Here is a 25844-nt window from a genome sequence, read left to right on the forward strand (position 1 = left end):
TCTACACTTGTTTTTATTGACTTTATACATTTCCTTAATAAAGATATTAGATAGATTCTGGTCTCTGCGCATGGTTATTGGTGCTCTGCAGCCTGGGTCCTGACACACTGGCTGAATCTCAGGCTCTGGTGGAGAGTCATATACGGGTATTATATTCACTGGCAAATACTTGATTTGGGCCAATTTGGGCACTTCAGGGGTTGTGGACTTCAACTCCCACAATTCCTTACAGCCGCGCAGGCGCGCTCCTCAGCTGTGTCATTCCCCCTTCAGTGCCCCATTCCCTTTTCCCCATTGGCTCACTGTTGAGGACAGGCAAGCCGGCGTCCAATCCGGGGGCAGGCGGTGCGTATCCTGAGTGCTCATTGGTCAAGGACCGCTCCATCCCGCCCCCTCTGATCTGGCTGCGTGCAAGGAGAAGGAGGAGGCTCTTCGCACGGCTGCATCATCCCCTTCAATGCCCCGCCCTCCTTTTTCCCATTGGTTTATTGTTGAGGACAGGCAGGCTGCGATTCAGTCAGAGGGCAGGCGGCGAGTATCCCGAGCGATGATTGGTCAAGGACCGCTCCATCCCCGCCCCCTCTGGTCTGGATGCGTGCAAGGAGAAGGAGGCGGCTCTTCGCAAGCCTGCGTCATCGCCTTCAATGTCCCGCCCTCCTTTTCCCATTGGTTCGTGATAGAGGACAGGCAGGCCGCAATCCAATCGGAGGGCAGGAGACGCGTGTCCTGAGCGCTGATTGGTCAAGGCCCGCTCCATTCCGCCCCCTCTGGTCTGGCTGCATGTAAGGAGGAGGTGGCTCTTCGCACGGCTGCGTCATCCACTTCAATGCCCCGCCCTCCTTTTTCCATTGGTTTATTGTTGAGGACAGGCATGCAGCCCTCCAATCAGAGGGCAGTAAGATGCGTGTCCTGAGCGCTGATTGGTCAATGCCCGTTCCATCCCGCCCCCTCTGGTCTGGCTGCATGTAAGGAGGAGGCGGCTCTTCGCACGGCTGCGTCATCCCCTTCAATACCCCGCCCTCCTTTTTCCTATTGGTTCGTGGTTGAGGAAAGACAGGCCGCAATCCAATCGAAGGGCGGGAGGCGCGTATCCTGAACGCTCATTGGCCGAGGAGCGTATTGCTGTGCCTCTCTAGTCCGGCTGCGCGTGAGGAGAAGGAGGAGGCGGCTGCTGCTGCTGCTTGGCCCACGTTCCGGGCGCCGCTGCGGAACCAGAGCGTGGAGCGAGGCCGCCCTAATTCACCGAGCAAGGAGTGAGGCCGCCCTTAGGGGAGTGAGAGGAGCCGTTGGTGAGGTGACTACTCCAGCGCGGGCGGGGAGTCGAGGTAGGCCTCAGGACGTTGCTATGGCAACGGTAGCGGCGGGGCTCCTCCCCTTCCTTCCTGCGAGGGGGCGTGGCGTCGCGGGCGTATGACGTCACAGCCCGCCGCCGCCCTCTTTCCTTCCTCCTTCCTTCTGACCGTGCTCTCTCTCTCTCTCTCGGTCTCTCTCTCTGTGTTTGTGTCTCAGTCCCTTCCCGCTTTCCGTAATGTCTGACGGAGAGGCCAGAGGAGGCGGCGGAGGCGGAGGAGGCAGCGGGAACAGCAGCGGAGGCGGAGGCGGCACGAACTCGGGCGGCGCGGAGCCCAAGGCCGAGGCCCCTCCGGCCTGCGCCGCCGCCGCCTCCTCCTCCGCCTCGCCCCCGGCGCCCGCCAAGGCCAAGTCCGGCGAGGAGGAGCCCGAGGAGGAGGAGGAAGAAGAGGAGGAGGAGGAGGAGAGCGAGGACGAGTCCGAGATCCTGGAGGAGTCGCCCTGCGGCCGGTGGCAGAAGCGCCGCGAGGAGGTCAGCCCGGGGTTCATTCAGGGGGCAAGGCGGGGTCACGGGGGAGGGGGGAGTGTGGAAAGGGAGACCCTCCTGGGTTATGTCCGCCCTCGCTTAGGAGATAAATAAGAATGATAATGTGTTGTCGAAGGCTTTCCTGGCCGGGTTCACAGGGTGGTTGTATGTTTTCCAGGCTGTCTGGCCATGTTCCAGAAGCATTCTCTCCTGACGTTTCGCCTACATCTAGGGCAGGCATCCGCAGAGGTTGTGAGGCATGGAGAAACGAAGCAAGGAAGGTTTATATATCTGTGGAAGGTCCATGAAAATGGACAAAATCTGGCTACCAGTATTAAAAAAACTCATAAATCAGAACAGTAAATAAGAAGCAACACTCTGAAAACAGAGCAATTCCAGACATGGGAACTAAGGGCAGTTAACGTCTCTGAACAAAGGATGCCCCCAGGCAGGAAGAAGCCAGGAGATGAAGCTATTCAATGCTAATCAAGGTGATTAACTACAACAGTCACACTGGCCTCCAGCTGACAAGAGTTTTCTTCTCACACCCTGGACTTTCCACATATATATATAAACATTCCTTCCTTAGTTTCTCCATACCTCACAACCTCTGAAGATGCCTGCCATAGATGTGGGCGAAACGTCAGGAGAGAGAATACTTCTAGAACATGGCCATACAGCCCGGAAAACATACAACAACCCCAATAATAATAATTTATTTTTCTATCCCTCCACCATTGCCCCAAAGGGACTCGGGCCAGCTTACATTGGGGTCAAGCCCAAAACAAAACAATTACAACGAATATCAAAACAAAAACAATAATAACATCAATCAAATTAAATAAACAATTTAAACATTTTAAAAAATACAGTAAAACACATAAAATCAGAACAAATGAGTAATAATACAACATCAACCACTAGAGATACCATTATATATCATTATGTAATGGTATATCATTAGTCATATCTCTATTTTTATTTATTTACTTTGTGTCAAAAGTATTGCATCAACAAACAAGTCCAAAACCAAGCAAATAGAAAGGGGGCACAAGCAACTATGTTATGTTATTTTAATTATTTATTTATTTACATTTAATTATATACCGCCTTCCTCACTTAAGGGACCAAAAGCGGTTTACGAACACTATGTTCATTGTTCATATTACAGTATTATGTTGTAAACTGCTTTGGGCCCCCTAGGGTAGGAAGGCGGTATATAAATAAATGATGTAAATGAATAAATAAAAGTACAACATACTACATACAAACAATGAACACAGTGTTAAAAATGGTCAAACCCATAGCATTTAAGACATCCCAAGTAAAATCAGTTAAAATCACACAATCCGAAAGCGGATTTTAGACCAAAAGTGGACAGCAGCGACCGCCTTGTCTGTAATAATAATAATAATAATAATAATAATAATAACAACAAAAACAACGGTTCTGGCCCATTCTACCTGTCCGAATGTATCTCCCCCTATGAACCACCTCGGAGTTTAAGATCATCTGGGGAGGGCCTACTCTCGATCCCACCTCCTTCGCAAGTTGGATTAGTTAGTAGGAGAGACAGGCCTTCTCAGTGGTGGCCCCTCCCTCAGCTGTGGAACTCCCTCCCTAGCGATATTAGATCAGCCCCCCCTCCCTCCTAGCCTTTAGAAGGAGAATAAAAACCAGGCTTTGGGAGCAGGCCTTTGATAAATAGCGCAGTGCAATAATTTTACCTGGAAATCGTGCAATGGATTATGGAACAGCTTTAGGCCTTGTCTTTGGATGACGTGTCTTATGTTGAATGCATTTTAATTATGTTTATATGTCTGATCAATTTCTAATAATTTTACTTCATGTTAGTAAAGAAACAAGGATCAGAGAAGCTGAAGCATTTGTTTTTGTCAGAGCCAACTGGGATAGGGAAGATTCTGCCCTGCCATCTCATATAATCATAGAATAATAGAGGTGGACAAGACCATCTAGTCCAACTCCCTGCCATGGTGGAAAAGCACCATCAAAACACCGCAGACAGGTCGCATTCCAGCCTTTGTTTAAAAGTTTCCAAGGAAGGAGCTTCCATCAGACTCCGAGGCAGAGAGTTCCACTGCTGAATGCCTCTTCTTACAGCCAGGAAGTTCTGGCACAATATCTTTTCCTGTAATTTGAACCCACTGCTCTGAGTCCTTGTTTCCAGGGCAGCAGAAAGGAAGCCAGCTCCTTATGACATCCTTTCGCGTATTCACATATCTCCTCTCTTATCTTGTAGAGTTAATTAAGTTCAAACTACTGTACTAGTTTTACAGTTTGAACTTAGTTTGCAAAAACTAAAGTGAGTTGATGAGATGGAGGAAGGCTGTTAGGAATTGTAGGAGCTGAAGTCAAAAACACCCAGAGGGCCAAAGTTAGCCCATGCTTGGTTTAGACCCTGTGCTTAGGCAACGATGACATTTATAACCCAGGGACAAAACTCATGTTACATAGTGACGTTGAAAGACATGGCTGTCCCTGCTCCATCAGCCGCTCCTCCTCAGAGGGATTCCTGTCTTCTAGGCCTTTGCCTCTTCTCTGGATACCTTCCCCCTTAAGAGAGTCAATCTCCATTTTGAATTGTTCTGCCCAGAACTGGACACAGGGTTGTTATTACTCCAGGTGAGGAGGTCATAGTGGGACTGAGACTTCTGTCAGTCTCCTCTTGATGCAGAATGGCATTGGCCTCTTTAGCAGCTGCGTCACACTGTTGGTTCGTGTTCAGTTTGTAGCCGCCTAAGGCCCCTTCTACACTGCCAGAGAAAATCCAGATTATCTGCTATGAACTGGATTATATTGCCTTGTAGACTCAGATAATCCAGTTCAAAGCAGACAATGTGGATTATTTGCTTTGATAATCTGGATTATATGGCAGTGTAGAAGGGGCCTAAGTCTCCCGAACACTGTTTCCAAGCCAGGTGCCCCATTCTGCCCTGTGTCTGTGGGCCAGTGCCTGGAGACTGGCCCTTCCCCCCTGCTCCCAGTTGCCCCAGTGCTCTGCCTATTTCTCTTACTGGGACAGGAGCTGGACACACACACAGTCTCCCAATGTTGAGAGATTCCTCAGAAGAAGCTCTTGCCAGCCTTAGAAATGAGACCAGCACCCTGCCTGAATGGCAGGCATTCAGTTGATATTATTCGATATACTTTTTTTTTTAATCATAAGAAATCGGAGCCCCCGGTGGAGTAATGGGTTACAGCCTTGGGCTGCTGATCTGCAAGGTGCCAGGTTCGAATCCCACCCGGGGAGAGTGTGGATGAGCTCCCTCTATCAGCTCCAGATCCATGCATGGACATGAGAGAAGCCTCCCACAAGTATGGTAAAAACATGAAAACATCCGGGCGTCCCCTGGGCAACATCCTTGCAGACAGCCAATTCTCTCCAGAAGCGACTTGCAATTTCTCAAGTCGCCCCTGACACGGAAAAAAAAAACATAAGAAATACACATAATTAAGTTGAGCTATAGCACTATAGAAAGAAGCATATGATGTTGAAACTACACAGCTACGTAAGTAACTCCTGCACCCAACTAGAAAATTAAATTAGAAACAAACACACCCACAATATCCTCTGCTACGTACATCCACAAACTATGCTAGCAAACAAACCGCCAGACCCAGAGGCAGCCCTACAAAAAGTCCTGTGACGCTGGAGAGCAGCCTTCTGACGTCAAACCCTGAGCTCCCTGTTTGTCCGGTAATTCAGCCAAACTCCTAATCGCAAAGATCTCTGTGCAAGCTTTTCTCCTAAAACATGGAATAGTTTTGTGCTGCTGATATGTCAGAGGAAGGAGCATAATCCAGAAATGGGAAGGCAGGATTCCAAAGTGGAGCTTAACATTCATGCAGTTGTCAGGTGATGGTCAGAAGGCCGAGAGTGCCTGTGGTTTGGGGGGGGGGGGCAGTAGCTGTCCCACTGCTGGACTAGGGCTCTTGGAGCAGGGGGGCCTTGGGGGCGCTTGAGGTCCCACACAGCATTGCAGCCTTCCCTTTGGGATGAAATGGACCAGTTTGGGGTGTCACTCTTGTGGCCTCGGAAAGGCTTGCTTCCCATTCCAGAGCATGGCTGCCTCCTCTCTCCTGCTTCAGGCAGCCTTCGAAAGCAGGCTCTGTTCTCGGGGAGCAGAGCTCATTAGCCACCCAATCAGTCAGGCTTTATAGCTTTCCCACTTTGGGTCTGGGGTGGAAGAAAGTGGGTGTGCACATTCCCGTGTGTGTCTGCACAAGGAATCCTTTCTTTGTCCAGCCAGGGGAAGATAGAAGAGAAGAAGCTCTTTCAGGGAGTTTGTGGTTTCCTTGGACGTTTTCCTAGGAAGCTGCTGTCGGGTGGCCTTTGTGGCATGGGATGGGAGAAGGGGCGCAGCAGTGGTCCCTCCCCAGGCCGCTCTTGGGGCTTGATCACTTTTTGGGGTCCTGTGGGGGGGGGGGGGCAGCTGGTGGAAAAAGATCTCTTGCTTGGAAAAGAGATTCTACCCAAACTTTAGCAAGAACTTTCTGATGGTAAGGGATGTTCCAGGTGAAATATATTTCTGCCTAGGAGTCCGGTGGAATATCCTTCTCTGGTGGTTTTTAAGCCAAGGCTGGATGGGCATCTGTCAGGAAGGACTGGATTCTGTCTTCCTGCCAATCAAAATTAGAGTTGAACCAAATGGCTTTTGTGATCTCTTCCAATAGCCGGGCTGTGGCGCAGCTGGCTAGTAAACCAGTTGCAATAAATCACTACTGACCGAGAGGTCATGAGTTCAAAGCCCGGGTCAGGTTAAGCCTCCGACCATTAAAAAAAAAATAGCCCCGGGTTGCTGTTGACCTATGCAGCCCCGAAAGACAGTTGCATCTGTCAAGTAGGGAAAATTTAGGTACGCTTTATGCGGGAGGCTAATTTAACTAATTTACAACACGATAAAACTGCCAGCAAAACACGAGGAAAAGAATGAGGAAGAACAGCCACCAGTGGACGGTGAAGCAACAGCTCCCCCTGTGGCTGGAATCGTGAAGCTGGAAAGATGTTAAAAATGCCTCTGTGTCTGTCTAAACTGAATGTTGTTTGTCTGTTGGCATTGAATGTTTGCCATATATGTGTTCATTGTAATCCGCCCTGAGTCCCCTTTGGGGTGAGAAGGGCGGAATATAAATACTGTAAATAAATAAATAAATAAATTCTATGAGTGGGGCAGGGATGCAGCCCGGTTCCGGAGAGCCTTGCTTTCTTCCGCAGACCTGCAGCTAGATCAGAGGAGACATCCAGTAGGGCCCTGTGTTCTGTGCGGGAGGCTTGGAGCATCGTAGCATCGTCCTGCCTCCTCAACCAAGCAGTGCCTGACACATGTGTCCTATCCTGGGAGAAGCCCTTTCTTGTTGCTGGTGGCGCCTGGGTTGGCCTTGGGGGCTTCAGGGACCCTCCTCTGCTCTCCTCTTCTGTGGGCAGGAAACCTCTCTCTCCGTGAAGTAGCAGAGACTGAGTCCGGGCAAGCCACCATTGCCAAGCGCTACCCACGTGTGTCTGGAGGTCTGGCCTGCCTTTTGCGTCAGTTGCTTCCTGGGCCGTTGTTCTGTGCCCTGGCCAGCTTCTGCTTTGCAGGCCCCAATCCAGTTCATAGCCTCACCTCTCTGGAACAATACTTGAGTCTCGTCCACAGAAGGGGGTCTTGCATCGGAGTGGTGGGATGTGCTTCCCTCTGTCCATCAGTTTGGTCAGTGTCAAAGGGTCATGGCAGCTGGAGACCCAAGTAAGCAGCAGGGTGCCCATTTGTGTCGCAAATGTCCAGCTGATGCCCTGGGAAAAGGGTGCAGGAAGGGAAGGCTGCTTCTTTCCAACAAATCTAGGCTTGGGTCTCTTGAGGAGAAGTGAACAGGAATCAGAGTTATAGAAAGTTGAAAGAGGTCCTCAGGGGCCAGACAGGAAGGCACAATTTAAGCTCGACATACAGACAGCCATACAGGCCTTGGGAGTCCAGTGGGGGGTGTTATGTTGTCCATCCCCAAGGACAGTTGTATTGTGTCTCCCAGCAGCCCTAGCAAGTAATTGCAGTTGGTCGGATTGGCCTTGGATTAATCCTTTGATGTTGCTTTGGAAGGGTGGCAGAATATAAACAAAGGCAGGCAGTTTTGTTGGGTCTGGTTTCTTGAACCTTTTCTTGGACCGTCAGCAGATCCCAGGGGGTTGTTTGCTTTCTCCTGCTCTTTTGCTTTTGGCTGTGCTGGCTCTCTTGCTGCCTTTCGCTTCTTGCCCTCATCCCTCCCCACCAATGATGGTCCAGTGCCCTTGTCCCCCATCTCCTCCAGGAGATAGATAGAGCCTCTGGGGCCTCTGGCAGGGCCTGGCCAGGTAGACCGGCAGCCTCAAAACAAATGACGTGGCCTGAATGACTCACAGTGAATGGAGCCATTCGAGGAAGTGGCAGGCATCCAGGAGAGGGAGAGGCACCGGGAGGAATGCAGCCCTGATGAAAGGCCACTGCCTCATCTGCCCCCGAGGCCCAAGGTTGCCCACTTGGCATGGCCTGGAAAGGGAAGCAGGGCACAAGGCCCACTCGGGAGGGAGGGAGGGCAGGGAGGGGGGAGGCAGTCCCTTCTAGGGCTTGGATGGGAACGGGGAACACATCCGGCACAGAAGCCCAGGGGGTGGAGGAGGGCCTCCGGGGGCCCTAAGCCAGCAGCAGCCTCATTGCTCTCAGTCAGTGTGGCAGGGAGCTGCTCTTCCTTCTCAAGGAACCCGGGTCTTTGGCAGCATTTGCAGGAGGAGGTGGGAGGCTTGCAAAGGGTGGGGAGGGTTTGGCTGAATAATAATAATAATTATTATTATTATTATTATTATTTATTTATTTTATTTACAGTATTTATATTCCGCCCTTCTCACCCCGAAGGGGACTCAGGGCGGATTACAATGAACACATATATGGCAAACATTCAATGCCAACAGACAAACAACATACATTAGACAGACTCAGAGGCATTTTTTAACATTTTTCCAGCTTCACGATTCCGGCCACAGGGGGAGCTGTTGCTTCACCGTCCAGAAGTGGCTGTACTTCCTCATTCCTTTCCTCGTGTTTTGCTGGCAGTTTTATGGTGTTGTAAATTAGCCTCCCGCATAAAGCGTCCCTAAATTCCCCTAATTGACAGGTGCAACTGTCTTTCGGGGCTGCATAGGTCAACAGCAAGCCGGGGCTATTTATGGTCGGAGGCTTAACCCGACCCGGGCTTCGAACTCATGACCTCTCGGTCAGTAGTGATTTATAGCAGCTGGTTACTAGCCAGCTGCGCCACAGCTGGCTAGTATTTCTATCCTGCCACCATCTCCCCGAAGGGACTTGGGGCGGCTAACATGGGGGCGCAGCCCAAAACAGAACAAAGTATAACAGTTTAAAACACATGTCAAAAACGAAAAACAAAGATACAGCAATCAAATAAAATGATTGATTAAAACATTACATACAATAAAACAAATAACAACCAAGCAAGTGAATTAATAATACAAACATCGACCACTATGGGAAAAAGGGGGTCGGGCCTAAGAAGATACATGACTTCAAGGCCTTTTAATAAAGTGCATGGACAGTGTCAAAGAGTCAGCTGAAATAATGTGGAATAGGGTAAATAGGAAGGGAAACAACGAGCTAGGAGGCAAAGTGTCAGAGATAAGTTCTATCATGTTGGTGGCTGTTCAAATGCACACTGAAGGAGCCATGTCTTCAGCTGCTTGATGAAATGAATGGCTCCCTGCCGTCCTTTGTGAGGACCAGCTCTGACCTCCCAGTGTGAAGGAAGGAGTCCAACGTGGATGAGGCCCAGGCTGCCTTCTCCTGAGTGGAACATCCTCTCAGTAACTTAAGCCTGGCTCTCATGTCCCCTTCTGTCAAGCTTCTCCTAGTTAAACATCCCCAGCTCCCTAATCTACTTTTCAGAGGGATTCATAATTTCCTACCTTTGGCCCTTCTCTGGATGATTTAAAGCTTGTTCATGTCCCTGTTGCTTTGCCCAGAACTGGACATGAGATTATTGATTCTATGACCTCGGCTTTTCGGCTTAGAAATGGAGATGAGCACCAAACCCCAGAGTCGGACACAACTAGTCATAATGGTGCATTAGGCTGAAAATGCAATCAGTTTTTTGGAAGCACTTTCATCCAGATCATGTGTTGCAAAGAGTGGCTATCCTGCCATGTTTCACCCCTCTACAAGGATGAGTTTCCAAAACCAGAACATGCTTTTAAGACCTCAAGGGGTAAAGTCCTACCGTGTTTCCCCAAAAATAAGACAGTGACTTATATTAATTTTTGCTCCCAAAGATGCTCTAGGTCTTATTTTCAGGGAATGTCTTATTTTTCCATGAAGAAGAATTCACATTTATTGTTGAACAAAAAAAATGAACATTTATTATATACTGTACAGTAGTTATCACAAACCAGCATAACCAGACAAACTGTGAGTCCTATCAAGAATTTCTTGTTACTACCATTATTTCCATGTACAACTGGTACGTACATTTACCAATTCTGCATTTTCTGGTTTCTGTTTGGCAGGTGCCGGGCATGCTTCCAAACAAAAACGTTGCTAGGTCTTACTTTTGGGGGAGGCCTTATATTTAGCAATTCAGCAAAACTTCTACTAGGTCTTATTTTTCGGGGATGTCTTATTTTAGGGGAAACAGGATAGGGTCACAAAAATGTGATTTTCCTACATGCCTACATGATTGTGCTCGGGATTATCAAATGTATCTAGTACTGCACTTTTTTCTCTACAATCCTATATGTCTACTCAAAAATCAGTCCCAAGATGTTCAACTGCTGGATGGCCATCGCGATTTCCTGCTTCTTGGCCGGGGGTTGGACTGGATGGCCCATGGGGTCTCTTCCAACTCTACTATTCTATGATTCTATTCCAGGCTGGACCTCTGACTTCCCTCCGCTCTCTGCCAGAGCCTTGTTAGGACCACTTTCCTTCCAAGGGACTGAACCCCAGTCATCTCTGGAGGGACCCTCCTCCCCCGCCGCAGCTTACAAACATCTTGTGCACCCCATTCCCCCATCCAGTTTCCCCAGTTAGCCCCACCGGAGAGTCCTGAGGTGCCCCAGCACTGAGGAAGCCTTCTGATCTTCTTTCTGAGCCCAATAATGACATAAATACAGTGCCTGCCTGTCTGTCTGTCCATCCAACCAGGACATAAGGCCAGCCTGGGCAGAGCCACTCCAGCTCCATTTACCTTCACTCAAAAGGACAGGTGTGTTTAGCAGCTGGATGGGGAGATGTTTGGAAAGTTAGTGGAGATATTATTCGGGCAGTGAGAGATGTGGCCCAGAGTCAGGTATGTTTGTTTAAGTAATATTTGTGGCTGTGATGAGTTTGGACCCAATGGATCATACCGTTTGTGTTCTGTATACCCTGTGTTTCTGAGAGCACTACATAAGGAGCATATTTTGAGCTTAAGTTTGTGCGTCGGAATTGCAGGTGAGGGGTGCAGGTGGGGCCCAGTGTGGAGGCTGGGTGAAGGAGGGCATAGAGACGGTCCCCACTGGTTAGTGGCCCCGTGGGGGACCAGAGGAAGCCCACAGAAGCAAATAGAAATCCAAAAATAAAACAAGAAAATTGCAAAGAAAACAAATTCTAATAATACATAACACCCAAACTACAATGCCTTATGAAAATAAATCTAAAACAAGCACATTGGCTTAACACAAACCTACACTAACAACAACAAAAACTATTCTGTGAACATCACACTCATTGTCTGTTAATTTGTACCCTTCGTTTTCTACTCCCTTTAGATAATACAGTAGAGTCTCACTTATCCAACACTTGCTTATGCAACGTTCTGGATTATCCAACACATTTTTGTAGTCAATGTTTTCAATGCATTGTGATATTTTGGTGCTAAATTTGTAAATACAGTAATTACAACATAGCATTACTGCGTATTGAACTACTTTTTCTGTCAAATTTGTTGTATAGCATGATGTTTTGGTGCTTAATTTGTAAAATCATAACCTATTTTGATGTTCAATAGGCTTTTTCTTAATCACTCCTTATTATCCAACATATTCGCTTATCCAACATTCTGCCAGCCCGTTTATGTTGGATAAGTGAGACTCTACTGTACCAGTAAACCTCTGCTTTTAATAATGTTCCTCTATCTAGGTTTGTTATTTTTTTCATAAGGATTGAATTTTGGCTTGCCTTTAATGTTGTGCAAAAAGAGTAAATAAGTCCCGGTCTTTCTTGAAGATCATTAAAGATTTCTCCTTGATCAGGAGTGGGAAGGAGAGGGTGCTGATCCAAATGGGCCTCTGGGTAGGATTTCTTAACAAGGAGCTAGTTTTGCAGGTAGGCTGGTCATTGTCATGAGCCAATTGGTTTCACTTTAGCAATGCTTGAGCCCTTTTCCGTTTTGTGCTCCCCAAACCTGGTGAGCTGTGAGTTGCCAGCTTGTTAAGAAGCCTTTGAATTGCACCATTTTCAGCCTTTTGTTGACCAGACTCTTCAGGCTCCATGGTTGAAATGCAAGAATTGGTTCTGTTTCTCCCTACAGTGTTATTTATTTGTAACTCTTTGAAATGTTTTGGTATCGGTGCAGTTGATGAACAATTTAGTACCCTACACCTACAAAGCCCTAAACGGTTTGGGACCCACCTACCTTAGAGACCGCATCTCCCTCTATGAACCCACACGTTCTCTTCGCTCGTCGGGGGAGGCCCTTCTCTCGCTCCCACCACCCTCGCAGTCACGGTTGGTGGGGACGAGAGAGAGGGCCTTCTCCGTCGTGGCCCCCCGGCTTTGGAACTCTCTACCTAGAGAGATCAGGCAGGCCCCTACCCTCCTCTCCTTCCGGAAGAGCTTAAAAACCTGGCTGTTTCAAAAGGCCTTCGATGTTTAGTTGTTGCTGGATTGATCTATCTGTCCATTCCATAATAGTCCCATTGTTGTTGTCTTGCCATTTTATACCGCACTTTATTGTCCAACTGTGAAATTTCCTTTTCCCATTTCGTATCACTCTGCATTTCGCCTGGGACCTACGAATTAGTCTCCTGTTTTTAACACTGTATCCTGCTTGTTGATTTTAATGATTGTTTTTATTGATGCTGATGTTTTTTACTGGGGTAATTGTTTTATTGCTTTGTTACTGTTTTGTTTGTTTTATTGGGCCTGGCCCCATGTAAGCCGCCCCGAGTCCCTTCGGGGAGATGGGGCGGGGTATAAAAATAAAGTTATTATTATGTTATTATTATTACCCTAAAGCCGTTGAAATATAATGGAGATCCAAGCACCCATTGAGCCTTTGGCTTCCTGAACAATGTGGTTCTGATCTCGCCATCTTCCCTCAGTGAAGGCTGTGCTGGCTGATGGGGGTTGCAGTCCAGTTGCCGGTGTCTTGCTGAGTTGGCTTCCCCCCTTTCCTTTGTGTTTTCCTGGACTGCTTTTGAGTGGAATTGGATAGCAATACATGGCTGGGCTGTAGCGCAGGCTGGAAAGCAAGCCAGCTGCAACAAATCACTCTGACCAAGAGGTCATGAGTTCGAGGCCAGCCCGTGCCTGCGTCTTGTCTCTGTCTCTGTTCTATGTTATGGCATTGAATGTTTGCCTTTATGTGTGCAATGTGATCCGCCCTGAGTCCCCTTCGGGGTGAAAGGGGAGCAATATAAATGCTGTAAATAAATAAATAAATAAATGGTCCACTGTCTGACCCTCGCTCCCCTCTTGGCCCCTGGCCGGCCTCATGGACCTGGCTGGGTGGAGGGGGATGTAGTAGCGGAACGTAGGAGCCGGGCCTTCACGTCTGCCTGACTCCCTCTGGCCTTGTCCCATCCAGGTGAATCAGCGCAATGTTCCGGGCATCGACAGCGCCTACCTGGCCATGGACACGGAGGAAGGCGTGGAAGTGGTTTGGAACGAGGTCCAGTTCTCGGAACGCAAGAACTTCAAGCTGCAGGAGGTGGGCAGCCCTCAGGTGGCAGGTGGGGGCTGGGAGGGGGGTGGCCCTGCAGAGGCCCATTGGGGTGGCTGGTGGGTGTCCTTGGGAAGGGGTTTCAGGGAGGGGAGAGGCCCTGAGGCCGTGATGCAGCCCTCTTCCTCTGGCTTGGGCTCATTCTCCTCCCTCTCGCTTCCCCACAGGAGAAGGTCAAAGCTGTCTTTGACAACCTGATCCAGCTGGAACACCTGAACATCGTTAAGTTCCACAAGTACTGGGCTGATGTGAAGGAGAACAAGGCCAGGGTAAGTGCCCCCGCCCCACCCCGCCACTTTCCCCTCCCCACTGCATGGGAGGCCAGGCAGCAGCATCACCTCCTCCTCCTTCCTCCTCCTCTCTGCTGCCAGGTGATTTTCATCACAGAGTACATGTCTTCCGGGAGCCTGAAGCAGTTCCTGAAGAAGACCAAGAAGAACCACAAGACCATGAATGAGAAGGCAAGTCCCCCTCCCCTCCATCTCTCCCCACAGACCTCTCTTCTGGGGGGCCTTGGAGCTGACACACCCCCACATAATAATAATAATAATAATAATAATACGTTTATATCCTGCCTCCATATCCCCTGAAGGGGACTCGGGGCGGCTTACAGCAAAATCAAATACAAAGCAATGATAAAATATGAAACATCAAAGAACAATAACAAAACCAATAACAAAATATACACAATAACCGGGAAAATAAAAACACAACACGGTATTAAAACATCGAGTTAAAAACAATGAGGTTGCAATAGTGGATAAGTAAGGTGCACATTATGAATAACAAATTCGTAAATAGATAAAGTGCAATAGATTCATTTAAGGTCACTTTAGGTAGTGAGGGGCCCTGAATGCATATCAAGTAATCAGGAGAAGAGCGACCAGTACAAAAGGTCGAGGAGCATAATTGTAATTATGATGGGGATGGGCGATCTTAACCAAAGGCCTGGGTGAAAAGCCAGGTTTTCAGGCTCTTCCGAAACGCTATCAAGGTGTGGGCTTGCCTGATCTCCCCAGGCAGTGAGTTCCAGAGCTGGGGGGCCACTACAGAGAAGGCCCTCTCTCTCACACACATACACACACACACGCACACACCGAGGAGGAGCAGTAGGCTCCTGATCCCACAAGGGAAGCTCCCCACAGTGAAAGGAGGCTGTGTCCCAATGGAGGAAGTACTTACAGTCTTTGTGGGGGTGTCTCTTGGGTTGTGTTGCAGGCCTGGAAGCGCTGGTGTACGCAGATCCTTTCTGCCCTCAGGTGGGTGGCCTTGTTTCTGTATCAGGGAGGGGCTGTGGAAGATGGAGGGGTGGCACCCAGAGGAGCCCAATCAGAGAATATTGCCCAGAAGACCTTTTGTGGAATTGGGGGGGGGGTCCTTTTGTGGACCTTGTTTGCGCCCAGGGCCACTGGGTAGACTGGTCTCTGGAGGTGAGGATGGATGGACAGGGAGCTTTCTCTTCACTGAGGGTCTGTCATGGCTGCTGCACTTTGACTCCTTGGCTGGGCATGGCAGTGGCATCTCCCCCCCGCCCCCCCATGTAACTCCTTGCCCATTTTCCCTTGTTGCCTTTTCAGTTACCTCCACTCCTGCGATCCTCCCATCATCCACGGCAACTTGACATGTGATACCATCTTCATCCAGCACAATGGGCTGATCAAGATTGGTTCAGGTAAGATGGATCTGTGTGAAGCTGGCCAGTGATCAGGAGAGGCCCTGAGCCCGCAGGGTCCCTCTGGCCAGTCCCATCTTCTTTGCCCCTCTTGCAAGGAAGGAAGGAAGGTGGAAAAGTGGGCCCGGGGCTTGGAATGACTCCTCCTGCCCCCACTCCCTCTGGAGCAGATGCTGCTGACCTATGGAAACCTCCTGGCGGGCTTCACGCTTTGGGTCCGGCTGTTGGCCTTTGCGGAGGGGCCGGGCTCCCGCTTGCCCTGGGGTCTCTGGGTGGGAGAGAGGGTTTCCCTTCCAAAGCGTTTCAGGGAGAGGAGGCTTCCCATTGCGTGCCCCCACCCCCACCCCCTTGCAGTGCGTCTGTGTGGCCAGGGGAGGCCTGCTGTGAGCCCTGGCAGAGGCGGTTGCTTGTTGCTCTTGGCTGCGCCGTCCTTGCACGGCTGCCTTTCCTACTCTGCATTTTTTGTGGGGTGGGGGCTGTGCTTATGGCCGTCACACAAGGGCTTCCTGCAGGGGAGCCCCAGAGACCGGGGACTGGGAGGCTCTACAAGGCTGGTTTTGGGGGAGCAGAAGTCCAGGGGAAGGACTGGAACCGTGAAGGGGTCCCTCAGCCCCCTTCTCCCAGGCGGGGAGCTCCAAAAACAGGTGCCAAGCTGGCCTCTCTTTCAAGGCATCGGGTGGTGGAGGGTCATCTGCCATCCCGGGAAGTCTGTTCTCAACAAGGAATTCCTTTTCTTCTCATTCCCAACCCGTTGTTTTGTCTCAGACTGGCCGGCGCTTGGCCTTCCCTCCTGTTCTTCTGTGCCGTTTCCACTAAAGAGGCCCTCCCTTTTGGCAGCCTAGCAGAGGCCTAGCATCTCGGAGCTCGAGGGTGACTTGACTTGTTTGTGTTCACAGCTTACTTCTCTCTCTTTAGAGAATGTGTTATAATTTGCTTTAGAGGCATAGGACGGGCAGGGATTTGGGCTGAGAGCAGTGAGCCCCTGGGCAGCCTCCTAAGTCCCATCAGCCCCAGGTTGTGGTCGCGGTGGAGGATGATACGATCTGTAGTTGCTGGGAGGCCACAGTCCCCTCAACGGATGGGTGCCCCATGGATCTGGGGAGGAAGCAGGGAGGGAGCGCTTGCAGGGCCAGGAGCCCCTTTTGCAGCCGCATCAGGGAGGACGGGAAGTCTTCCCTGGACGGAAGGACACTGCTTTTGTGGCCAGTTTCAGAGGAGTTCCCAGAGAGCCAGAGCAGTGGATGGCCAGCCCCACAACCTGCTGGGAGACACAGAGGCCCAGATCCAGGGCATCCGATGCAGAGCTCAGGCCATCATAGAAGCCTAGAGTTGGAAGAGACCCACCTAGCCTAGGCCCCTTAATAGCCAAAGCCCTCTTAACAGATTTATTTTATTCCCAACATTTGTATCCTGCCCTTCTCACCCGAAGGGACTCAGGGCGGCTTACAACAACGGCAACAATTCGATGCCCACATAAAAACAATATCAAACCATACATAAAATCAATTAAGACTATTAAATACAATATAAAATTACAATATATAAGTTTAAAACATTTGATCAGATGGCCATCCAGCCTCTGCTTTAAGATGTCCAGAAAGGAAGGCTCCATCCGACTCCAAGGCAGAGAGTTCCACTGTTGAACAGCTCTTTTCATAATCGGAGAATTCTTCTTAAGGTCCAGGTGGAACCTCTTTCCCTGTTATTTGAACCCATTGCTCCATTGAGTCCCAGTCTCCAGGGCAGCAGGAAACACCGAGATCTCCTTTCCAACACTGAAACCTGGTCCACATGTGCCCTTCTCTCGGCCTTTTCTTCTCTGAGCCAAACATCTCTGGGAAGAGTTTCTGGATTTTGCCCCTCCTGCTCCTTGGTCTCCCTCTCTGAGGTCCATTGGGGCAGGTGGGCAGGCAAGGTGGGGGGTGGGCTGCGTGTTCCCTGGAAGCCAACGCAGGGGGTGGGCTGGATAGCCTTTGTGGCCTCTTCTGGCTCTGGGTCCCTTGCGCACAGACTCACAGCCTCAGCCTGCTCTCCCTTCTCTTCTTCCCAAGAGGCTTCTGCAGGTCAGCAGCACAAGGCGGGCGCATGAGGGGAGGGGGCACCAGGGCCTCTGGGGGGCAGGACCCACCTGGGCAGCAGTGGGCTCAGTCCCCAGAGAAACGGGGCCTCAGTAAATTTGCCAGGAGTGGCCAGTGACCCGAGGGTGGCCCTTCCCTGGAGAGCAAAGGCCCCGTCCCATTGCCCTGCCCAGCTTGCTCTTCCACTTATGGGGTGCCTCTCTCTCTCTCTCTCTCTCTCTCTCTCTCTCTCTCTCTCTCTCTCTCTCTCTCTTTCTCTCTTTTTCTGCCTCCCTCTCTCTTGCCGACAGTCTTCCACAGGATTTTTGCTAATGGTGAGCCTGTGCCTCTGTTCTGTGGTGTGACTTTCAGATTGAATACATGTGTGATAGCTACACACATATATATATACATGTACAAGAGGCGGGTAGGAGGTGTTCCCCTCTTGCTTGTGAGGCAGGTGAGCCTGGCCTCTTCCCCCTCCCCATCTTAGTCAGTTGAGAGGTGAGCAGTGGGGGGGGGGGTCTGCCTTGGTTCTGCTGCTGCATGGAGCCTCCCGCATGCGGCCCCAGCGGCTGCTCTTGGTTGTTGTTGCTGCTGCCGCCGTGGCCTCCGTCCTCTGCCCTTTCCCTTGGCCTGGGCTGCGCTTGCTTCTTGCTTGTGGCTGCTGTGGAGGATCCCGTGTGGTGTCAGTGTGTTGGGCCTTCAGGGGAAGGGGCCGGGCCTTGGCTCCTCCTGCTGCTGCTACTGCTGCTGCTTTGGCTGTGTGCTTGGTGTTGCCCCCCTTGCGCCAAGGAGCAATGGATGTCTGGCTGGATCGGAAGGCAGGAGCCTCACTCCTAGGCCGACGCTGCTGCTGCCTCTCCTCCCACGGCTGGTAGGACAATTGGGCTGAGGGCCTTCTGCTTGGACAGCTTTGAGGAGATGCCCAGCTCTGCCCACGGGGCCTGGGTGCTGGGACCGGGGCCCCAAGCTGGCGGGAGTGCTGGCCTGCCTCCCCGCCCTCCACTGTTTGGTCTTGGGAACTAAAGCGTGCCTTCGCTTTGGCCAGGCAGGAGGGCTCTGGGGCCCCTGGCCAAGGCGCTCAGATGGACGCCGGACCGGACCGGGGCCCAGCAGAGAGGCAGCGGCAGCGAAGGAGAGGCGGAAGAAGGTAACCGCAGGTGGAGGAGCAGCTTTGGCGGAAAGGGCTGCATGCAAGGACCGGGCGCGGGGCTTGTTCCCTGCTGCCAGGGCTAGGCTTTGGGGTGGCACCTGAGGGGCCCTTTCAGCTGCTAGGGATGGATGGATGGATGGATGGGGTCTGGGGCTGCCCCCCCTTCGCTCCCTAGGGACAGAGCGGGACGCGGAAGAAGCCCAGGAAGAGCAGAGGCTGAGCAGGAGGGAGAAGAAGTGGGAAGGAGCCCAGAGGAGGGATGCGCAAAGGAGCAAAGTCAGGAGAAGAGTGGACAGGAGCCATGCTTGACTGTCCAGAAGCCCAGGGGGAATCTCCTCAACACTGCAGGTCTTGCGAAGAATCAGAATGGAAGAAGTCATAGGAAATCTAGTTTACCTTTTTGGAAGGAGAAGTATTTGCAGCTGGAGGGGAATTTCTCCCTGAAGGATGTTGCATGTGCTGTGACTGGCACACAGAAGCATGCGGAGGCTCATGCGTGCTGCCTCGATTTCATATTGGAAACCCCATGGAGAGAGTAGAGGGCAGCTCAGTCCAAGGAAACCGAGAGAGAGCTCTGCTTTTGCCGGAAGAGGAGGAGGAAGAAATGGGATCCCCTCAGAGCAGAAGACTGCAGGTCCATCTCCGCACATCGCACATCCCAGTGCACTCGGAGCCAACCAGACGGCCTCCTAGCAGAGATGGCCCCACAAGAGAAGCACGGCTGAAGGGCCAGTTCAGGGCTGGAAAGCGCTTGGCTGTCCTGGGCTCGCACAGCGTGGTCTCCACCACTTCCAGGAAAGCCATGGCAGATGGATTCTCCAAGGGACCCCCAGGCAGCCATGGATCCCCCTGGGGCCATGCTTGGGACCAGCCCCATTGTGACAAAAGGCTCTTGAAACAGAAGCAGAGCCTGAAGTTTTCTCTCTCTTTATTCTGATGGCACTCCATTTACCAAGGAAGGAAGAAAGGAGGGAGCTTGTGTGAACAGGAAGGCTCTGTTTGGGCTCTGGCTGGTTTTGCTGTGGGAGAGAAGCAGGGCGAATGGGTCAGCATGTTGCCTTCTGGGCCGTGGCTCCTCTTCCTCCTCCTCTGGTCCAGTCTCCGCTAGCCACCCACCTGGGAGAAGAGGCCGAGAGAAGAGCACATTAGAGCCACCTCTAAATATTGGAAAGGATGTCACATGGGTGAAGGGGCCCAACTTGTTTTCTGCTGCTCCAGAGACTGGGACACAATGAATCCATGGAGGAAAAGAGATCCCTCTTAAGCAAGAAGGCATTCCTGGTCATATAAACCGCCTGGCAGTGGAGTGTGCTAGGAGTATGCTGCCAACCTGGGAGTCCGGTGGAGCCTCCTGCCTTTTGTGGGGTCTTGAGCAGAGACCGTCCGGCCACCTGTTAGGAGGGCTTGGGTGGTGCCTTCCTGCCTGGCCGAAGGGACCGGGATTGGTCTCCTCCCGCTCTGTGGTCCTAACAGGCAGCCCTCGTGGTCCCATCTCTCCCCAATGGTTCTTTGGTGTTTTCTGGTGGAGGGGCAGGGGGGTTCTGGATCCTCCAACTGCCTCCCTTTGGGGCCTTTGGGGATTAGGGGCAGAATGGCCCCTGGGTGTTCCTGAGGTCTTGGTGCATGCCCACCCTGCCCTGCCCTGCTGGTGACCAGAATTGCCCCATTCATTCCCTGGCGTCGGCCCAGGGGGCTTGGGTGGTCTCCCTCTCTGGCAGAAGGTGGGGCGGGGAGGATTTATTTATTTATTAGACTTGTATACCGCTACTTCCAGTTTGGCTCGGAGCGGTTTACAGAAATAGATTAAAACAATACACTTAGCTTCAAAATAACAATAATAAAAACAATAATAAAAACAGACCTGCCCCTTGGGGCCTCCCTCCCCTGCTGACTGCCTGCTCCTTGGGCCTGGCTGTTCCTGCCTGGCGTGGTCTGCGTGTGGTGTGTTCAGGAGAGCTTGCCGCATTCCCGTTTTTGTGGGGGGCTTAGAGAGGGGCCCGTAGGCAGACCCCTGCTGCATTAATGGGGAGGAGGGGGAATGCCATGGCTGAGAGAGGCTGGGCAAGAGAGCATCCTCCCCTGCTTTGCCTGCCCCGTCTTCAGTGCCCTTCGAGGCATGTGCCCGGTGATGCGCTTGCCATGTGCCCGGTGATGCGCTTGCCATGTGCTCCGCCTGCCTTTGCTCTCCCTGGAAGGGCTGGAAGGTCTCCTGCGCTTCCTTCTCTCCCACTTCCCTCCATTGCCTGGTTCTTCCCCTCTCTGCCCTTGTGTTAGGCCTGGGCTTTTGGGGCTGCGTGGGGGTCTGCAGGGGTTGTGCCCCCCCCCCAGCCCCTCGGCCTCGTCTCCCTTTCCTTTTGGGCGGAGGAAGAGGGGCAGGACGGTGGCCCCTGACCTGTCTCCACTTCCCCCTTCTTCTCCGCAGTGGCTCCAGACACCATCAACAACCACGTGAAGACCTGTCGCGAGGAGCAGAAGAACCTGCACTTCTTTGCCCCGGAGTACGGAGGTAGGGGCAGCTCTGGGGCCTGCAAAGCGGGGAAAGGGGGGAGGGGGCTTCCTGTGTTGAGACACCCCCTCCCCCTTGGCTCCCTCCTGGCTCTCCCACCCTGACCGTGGCCTCTCTTCTCCGCAGAGGTTGCGCATGTCACCACCGCGGTGGACATCTACTCCTTTGGGATGTGTGCGCTGGAGGTGAGGCAGGGCAGGGAGACCCCACTCTTCTCCCCATTTCCTTTCCTTGGTTGGAGGGAGGGGGGCATCCGCGTGAAGAAGAAGCGGGAGAAAGAGACTCCTGGTGTTTTTGGGGGGACCCCAATGGGGAAGTGGGGCCAGGCTGTGGGAGGCGTCCAGGGAGGGCCACCCTGCTGACCCCTATCTCTCTCTCCCCCCCCCCCCCCCGTGCAGATGGCGGTGCTGGAGATCCAGGGCAACGGGGAGTCCTCCTACGTGCCCCAGGAGGCCATCCACAGCGCCATCCAACTCCTGGAGGACCCCCTGCAGCGGGTAAGGAGCACGGGCCTGGCTTGCCTCAGTTTCCCTTGCCCCAGTTGCACCTCCAAGAGCCAAGAGTGTTTTGGGGGTGAAGGTTAAGGTCATGCCCAGAGAAAGCTGTGGCTGCAGAACACACACAACCCCCCCCCCCCCCCCGTTAAAGCAGTAAAGGGTCGGGCAGGCACCCAAGGGCCATTTGGCTCCCACCCATCGGAGACCCCTCTCCTTAGAGAGTCTCTCAAGGCAGAAGATGTGGGTCTAGAGAGGGCCCCCTGCCCACCATTCCCCTCACTCTCCCCCCTCCAGGAGTTCATCCAGAAGTGCCTGGAACCCCAGCCCAGCCGGAGGCCCACGGCCCGGGAGCTGCTCTTCCACCAGGCCCTCTTCGAAGTGCCCTCCCTCAAGCTCCTGGCCGCCCACTGCATCGTGGGGCATCAGCGTGAGTGGGGAAAGGGGGGCTGCACTCGGGGGGGGGGGGACTCGTAAGAGTCATAATAATAATGATGATAATAATAGTCTTACATCCCGCCACCATCTCCCCGAATGGACTCTGGGCAGCTTACAAAAGCACCACAAGGTGCAGCATACAGTAAACAACAGGGCATAACTATAAAACAATATTTTATTTATTATTATTTATTTTATATGCCACTCTTTTCCCCAGGAAGAATGAATGAATATATATATATATATATACACACACACACACACTCACTCACTCACTCACTAGCTGTGTCCGGCCACACGTTGCTGTGGCTTATGGGAATCCTTTGTTGGCCAGGTGGAATAGCAGTAAATAGCCTTGCAGCCTCAAAGCCTGGCTGTTTTCTGGAGTAGCTGGAGGTTTTTGCTGTATGAACGTAGAGGCATAGATGAGGGGTTGTGCTGCCAAGTTTAGTGTTTCTGGGATGTGTAGTTTTGTTGTTTTGTCCTAGGCCGAAATTTCATTACCCTTATATATAGTAGAATCTCACTTAACCAACATAAACGGGCCAGCAGAACATTGGATAAGTGAATACGTTGGATAATGAGAGATTAAGAAAAAGCCTATTAAACATCAAAATAGGTTATGATTTTACAAATTAAGCACCAAAACGTCATGTTATACAACGAATTTGACAGAAAAAGTAGTTCATTACACATTAATGCTATGTAGTGATTCCTGTATTTACGAATTTAGCACCAAAATATCACAATGCATTGAAAACATTGACTACAAAAATGCGTTGGATAATCCAGAACCTTGGATAAGCGAGTGTTGGATAAGTGAGACTCTACTGTGTGTGTGTGTATATATCTATATATAGAGAGAGAGAGAGAGAGAGAGAAATTATTAATTAAAAATTATAATAACCAACAATCAACACATATAACATAAAATGGCACAGTTTAAAAATGCAGACCATCCAAGGATAACTAGCTGCCAATCAATTCATAACTAAAGTGCCAAAGTGCCAATCTCAAAAGCCAGCTTAAACATCCATGTTTGTAAGCTGCTTTTGAAGGATTGAAGTGTGAGGGTTAATCTAATCTCCTTTGGGAAGGTCTTCCAGAGCCGGGGGGGCTGGGGACCACCGAGAAGGCCCCTCGTTCATCCCCACCAACCACGCTTGAGATGGTGATGGGACCAAGAGAAGGGCTCCCCTGCCGATCTTAGAACCCTGGGCTGGTTCATAGAAATGGGAGTGGGAGGCGCTTGGGGACCCCTCTCCAGCCCCCCTCCCCCGTTGGTCACTTGAAACTCTGTCCATTGTCTCTCCCTAGTTCCAGCCACACATCAAGGTCATCATAGCTTCTTGGCAATTAACTCTTTCCATGCTATGGTACAACTGAACAGAACTGAACTGATGCAATCGTTATGCACAAACACTTGTGTCTGGATACTCCCTAGTTCCAGCCACACATCAAGGTCATCATAGCTTCTTGGCAATTAACTCTTTCCATGCTATGGTACAACTGAACAGAACTGAACTGATGCAATCGTTATGCACAAACACTTGTGTCTGGATACTCCCTAGTTCCAGCCACACATCAAGGTCATCATAGCTTCTTGGCAATTAACTCTTTCCACACTATGGTACAACTGAACAGAACTGAACTGATGCAATCGTTATGCACAAACACTTGTGTCTGGATACTCCCTAGTTCCAGCCACACATCAAGGTCATCATAGCTTCTTGGCAATTAACTCTTTCCATGCTATGGTACAACTGAACAGAACTGAACTGATGCAATCGTTATGCACAAACACTTGTGTCTGGATACTCCCTAGTTCCAGCCACACATCAAGGTCATCATAGCTTCTTGGCAATTAACTCTTTCCACACTATGGTACAACTGAACAGAACTGAACTGATGCAATCGTTATGCACAAACACTTGTGCCTGGATACTCCCTAGTTCCAGCCACACATCAAGGTCATCATAGCTTCTTGGCAATTAACTCTTTCCATGCTATGGTACAACTGAACAGAACTGAACTGATGCAATCGTTATGCACAAACACTTGTGTCTGGATACTCCCTAGTTCCAGCCACACATCAAGGTCATCATAGCTTCTTGGCAATTAACTCTTTCCATGCTATGGTACAACTGAACAGAACTGAACTGATGCAATCGTTATGCACAAACACTTGTGTCTGGATACTCCCTAGTTCCAGCCACACATCAAGGTCATCATAGCTTCTTGGCAATTAACTCTTTCCATGCTATGGTACAACTGAACAGAACTGAACTGATGCAATCGTTATGCACAAACACTTGTGTCTGGATACTCCCTAGTTCCAGCCACACATCAAGGTCATCATAGCTTCTTGGCAATTAACTCTTTCCACACTATGGTACAACTGAACAGAACTGAACTGATGCAATCGTTATGCACAAACACTTGTGTCTGGATACTCCCTAGTTCCAGCCACACATCAAGGTCATCATAGCTTCTTGGCAATTAACTCTTTCCATGCTATGGTACAACTGAACAGAACTGAACTGATGCAATCGTTATGCACAAACACTTGTGTCTGGATACTCCCTAGTTCCAGCCACACATCAAGGTCATCATAGCTTCTTGGCAATTAACTCTTTCCATGCTATGGTACAACTGAACAGAACTGAACTGATGCAATCGTTATGCACAAACACTTGTGCCTGGATACTCCCTAGTTCCAGCCACACATCAAGGTCATCATAGCTTCTTGGCAATTAACTCTTTCCATGCTATGGTACAACTGAACAGAACTGAACTGATGCAATCATTATGCACACACACTTGTGCCTGGATACTCCCTAGTTCCAGCCACACATCAAGGTCATCATAGCTTCTTGGCAATTAACTCTTTCCATGCTATGGTACAACTGAACAGAACTGAACTGATGCAATCATTATGCACACACACTTGTGCCTGGATACTCCCTAGTTCCAGCCACACATCAAGTTCATCATAGCTTCTTGGCAATTAACTCTTTCCATGCTATGGTACAACTGAACAGAACTGAACTGATGCAATCATTATGCACACACACTTGTGCCTGGATACTCCCTAGTTCCAGCCACACATCAAGGTCATCATAGCTTCTTGGCAATTAACTCTTTCCATGCTATGGTACAACTGAACAGAACTGAACTGATGCAATCGTTATGCACAAACACTTGTGTCTAGATACTCCCTAGTTCCAGCCACACATCAAGGTCATCATAGCTTCTTGGCAATTAACTCTTTCCATGCTATGGTACAGCTGAACAGAACTGAACTGATGCAATCATTATGCACAAACACTTGTGCCTGGATACTCCCTAGTTCCAGCCACACATCAAGGACATCATAGCTTCTTGGCAATTAACTCTTTCCACACTATGGTACATTCTGGATGATGCAATCAGCTGCAATACAAGCATGGCACAAATTGCATTTAAACACTATCAATACACAAATCCCACATTAACGTGTGGCTCCCTTTGGCCGTTCCATTCCCCAAGTGGCCCTCCACCTCCCAAGAGGGGCCCCTCCCTCTCTCCCTCCCAGGCCCCCCCCAGTCTTCCCAGTCTGGGCTGGACCCCCAACGTGAGCCCCTGCCTCCCCTTCTCCTGGCAGACATGATCCCGGAGAACGCGCTGGAGGAGAGGACCAAGAACCTGGACATGAGCGCCGTCCTGGCCGAGATCCACCACGCTGACCGCGAGGGTGTCCGCATGATG

General features: G+C 50.8%; 1 protein-coding gene across 4 annotated transcripts in view; it reads left to right on the plus strand.

Moving 5' to 3' along the window:
* The first annotated feature begins 1109 nt into the window (after window positions 1–1109).
* The window catches only part of nrbp1 (nuclear receptor binding protein 1), a 30521-nt gene continuing 5786 nt past the window's right edge, over window positions 1110–25844 (plus strand). Inside the window, exons 1-13 of one of the 4 annotated variants that reach the window (XM_062966687.1) lie at window positions 1110–1325; window positions 1510–1822; window positions 13640–13762; window positions 13942–14043; window positions 14146–14235; window positions 14993–15033; window positions 15352–15446; window positions 18555–18656; window positions 21082–21165; window positions 21292–21350; window positions 21564–21662; window positions 21957–22089; window positions 25741–25843. In XM_062966687.1, the coding sequence (XP_062822757.1) occupies window positions 1529–1822; window positions 13640–13762; window positions 13942–14043; window positions 14146–14235; window positions 14993–15033; window positions 15352–15446; window positions 18555–18656; window positions 21082–21165; window positions 21292–21350; window positions 21564–21662; window positions 21957–22089; window positions 25741–25843 (1325 nt within the window). In that variant the 5' untranslated portion in view covers window positions 1110–1325; window positions 1510–1528. Of the gene's footprint in view, window positions 1326–1416; window positions 1823–13639; window positions 13763–13941; window positions 14044–14145; window positions 14236–14992; window positions 15034–15351; window positions 15447–17814; window positions 17839–18554; window positions 18657–21081; window positions 21166–21291; window positions 21351–21563; window positions 21663–21956; window positions 22090–25740; window position 25844 lie in introns of those variants that run through there. The other 3 variants (XM_062966689.1, XM_062966690.1, XM_062966688.1) reach the window with 3 other exon arrangements.

This window comes from Anolis carolinensis, unplaced genomic scaffold (assembly GCF_035594765.1).
Source record: "Anolis carolinensis isolate JA03-04 unplaced genomic scaffold, rAnoCar3.1.pri scaffold_27, whole genome shotgun sequence".
Taxonomy (NCBI): Eukaryota; Metazoa; Chordata; class Lepidosauria; order Squamata; family Dactyloidae; genus Anolis; species Anolis carolinensis.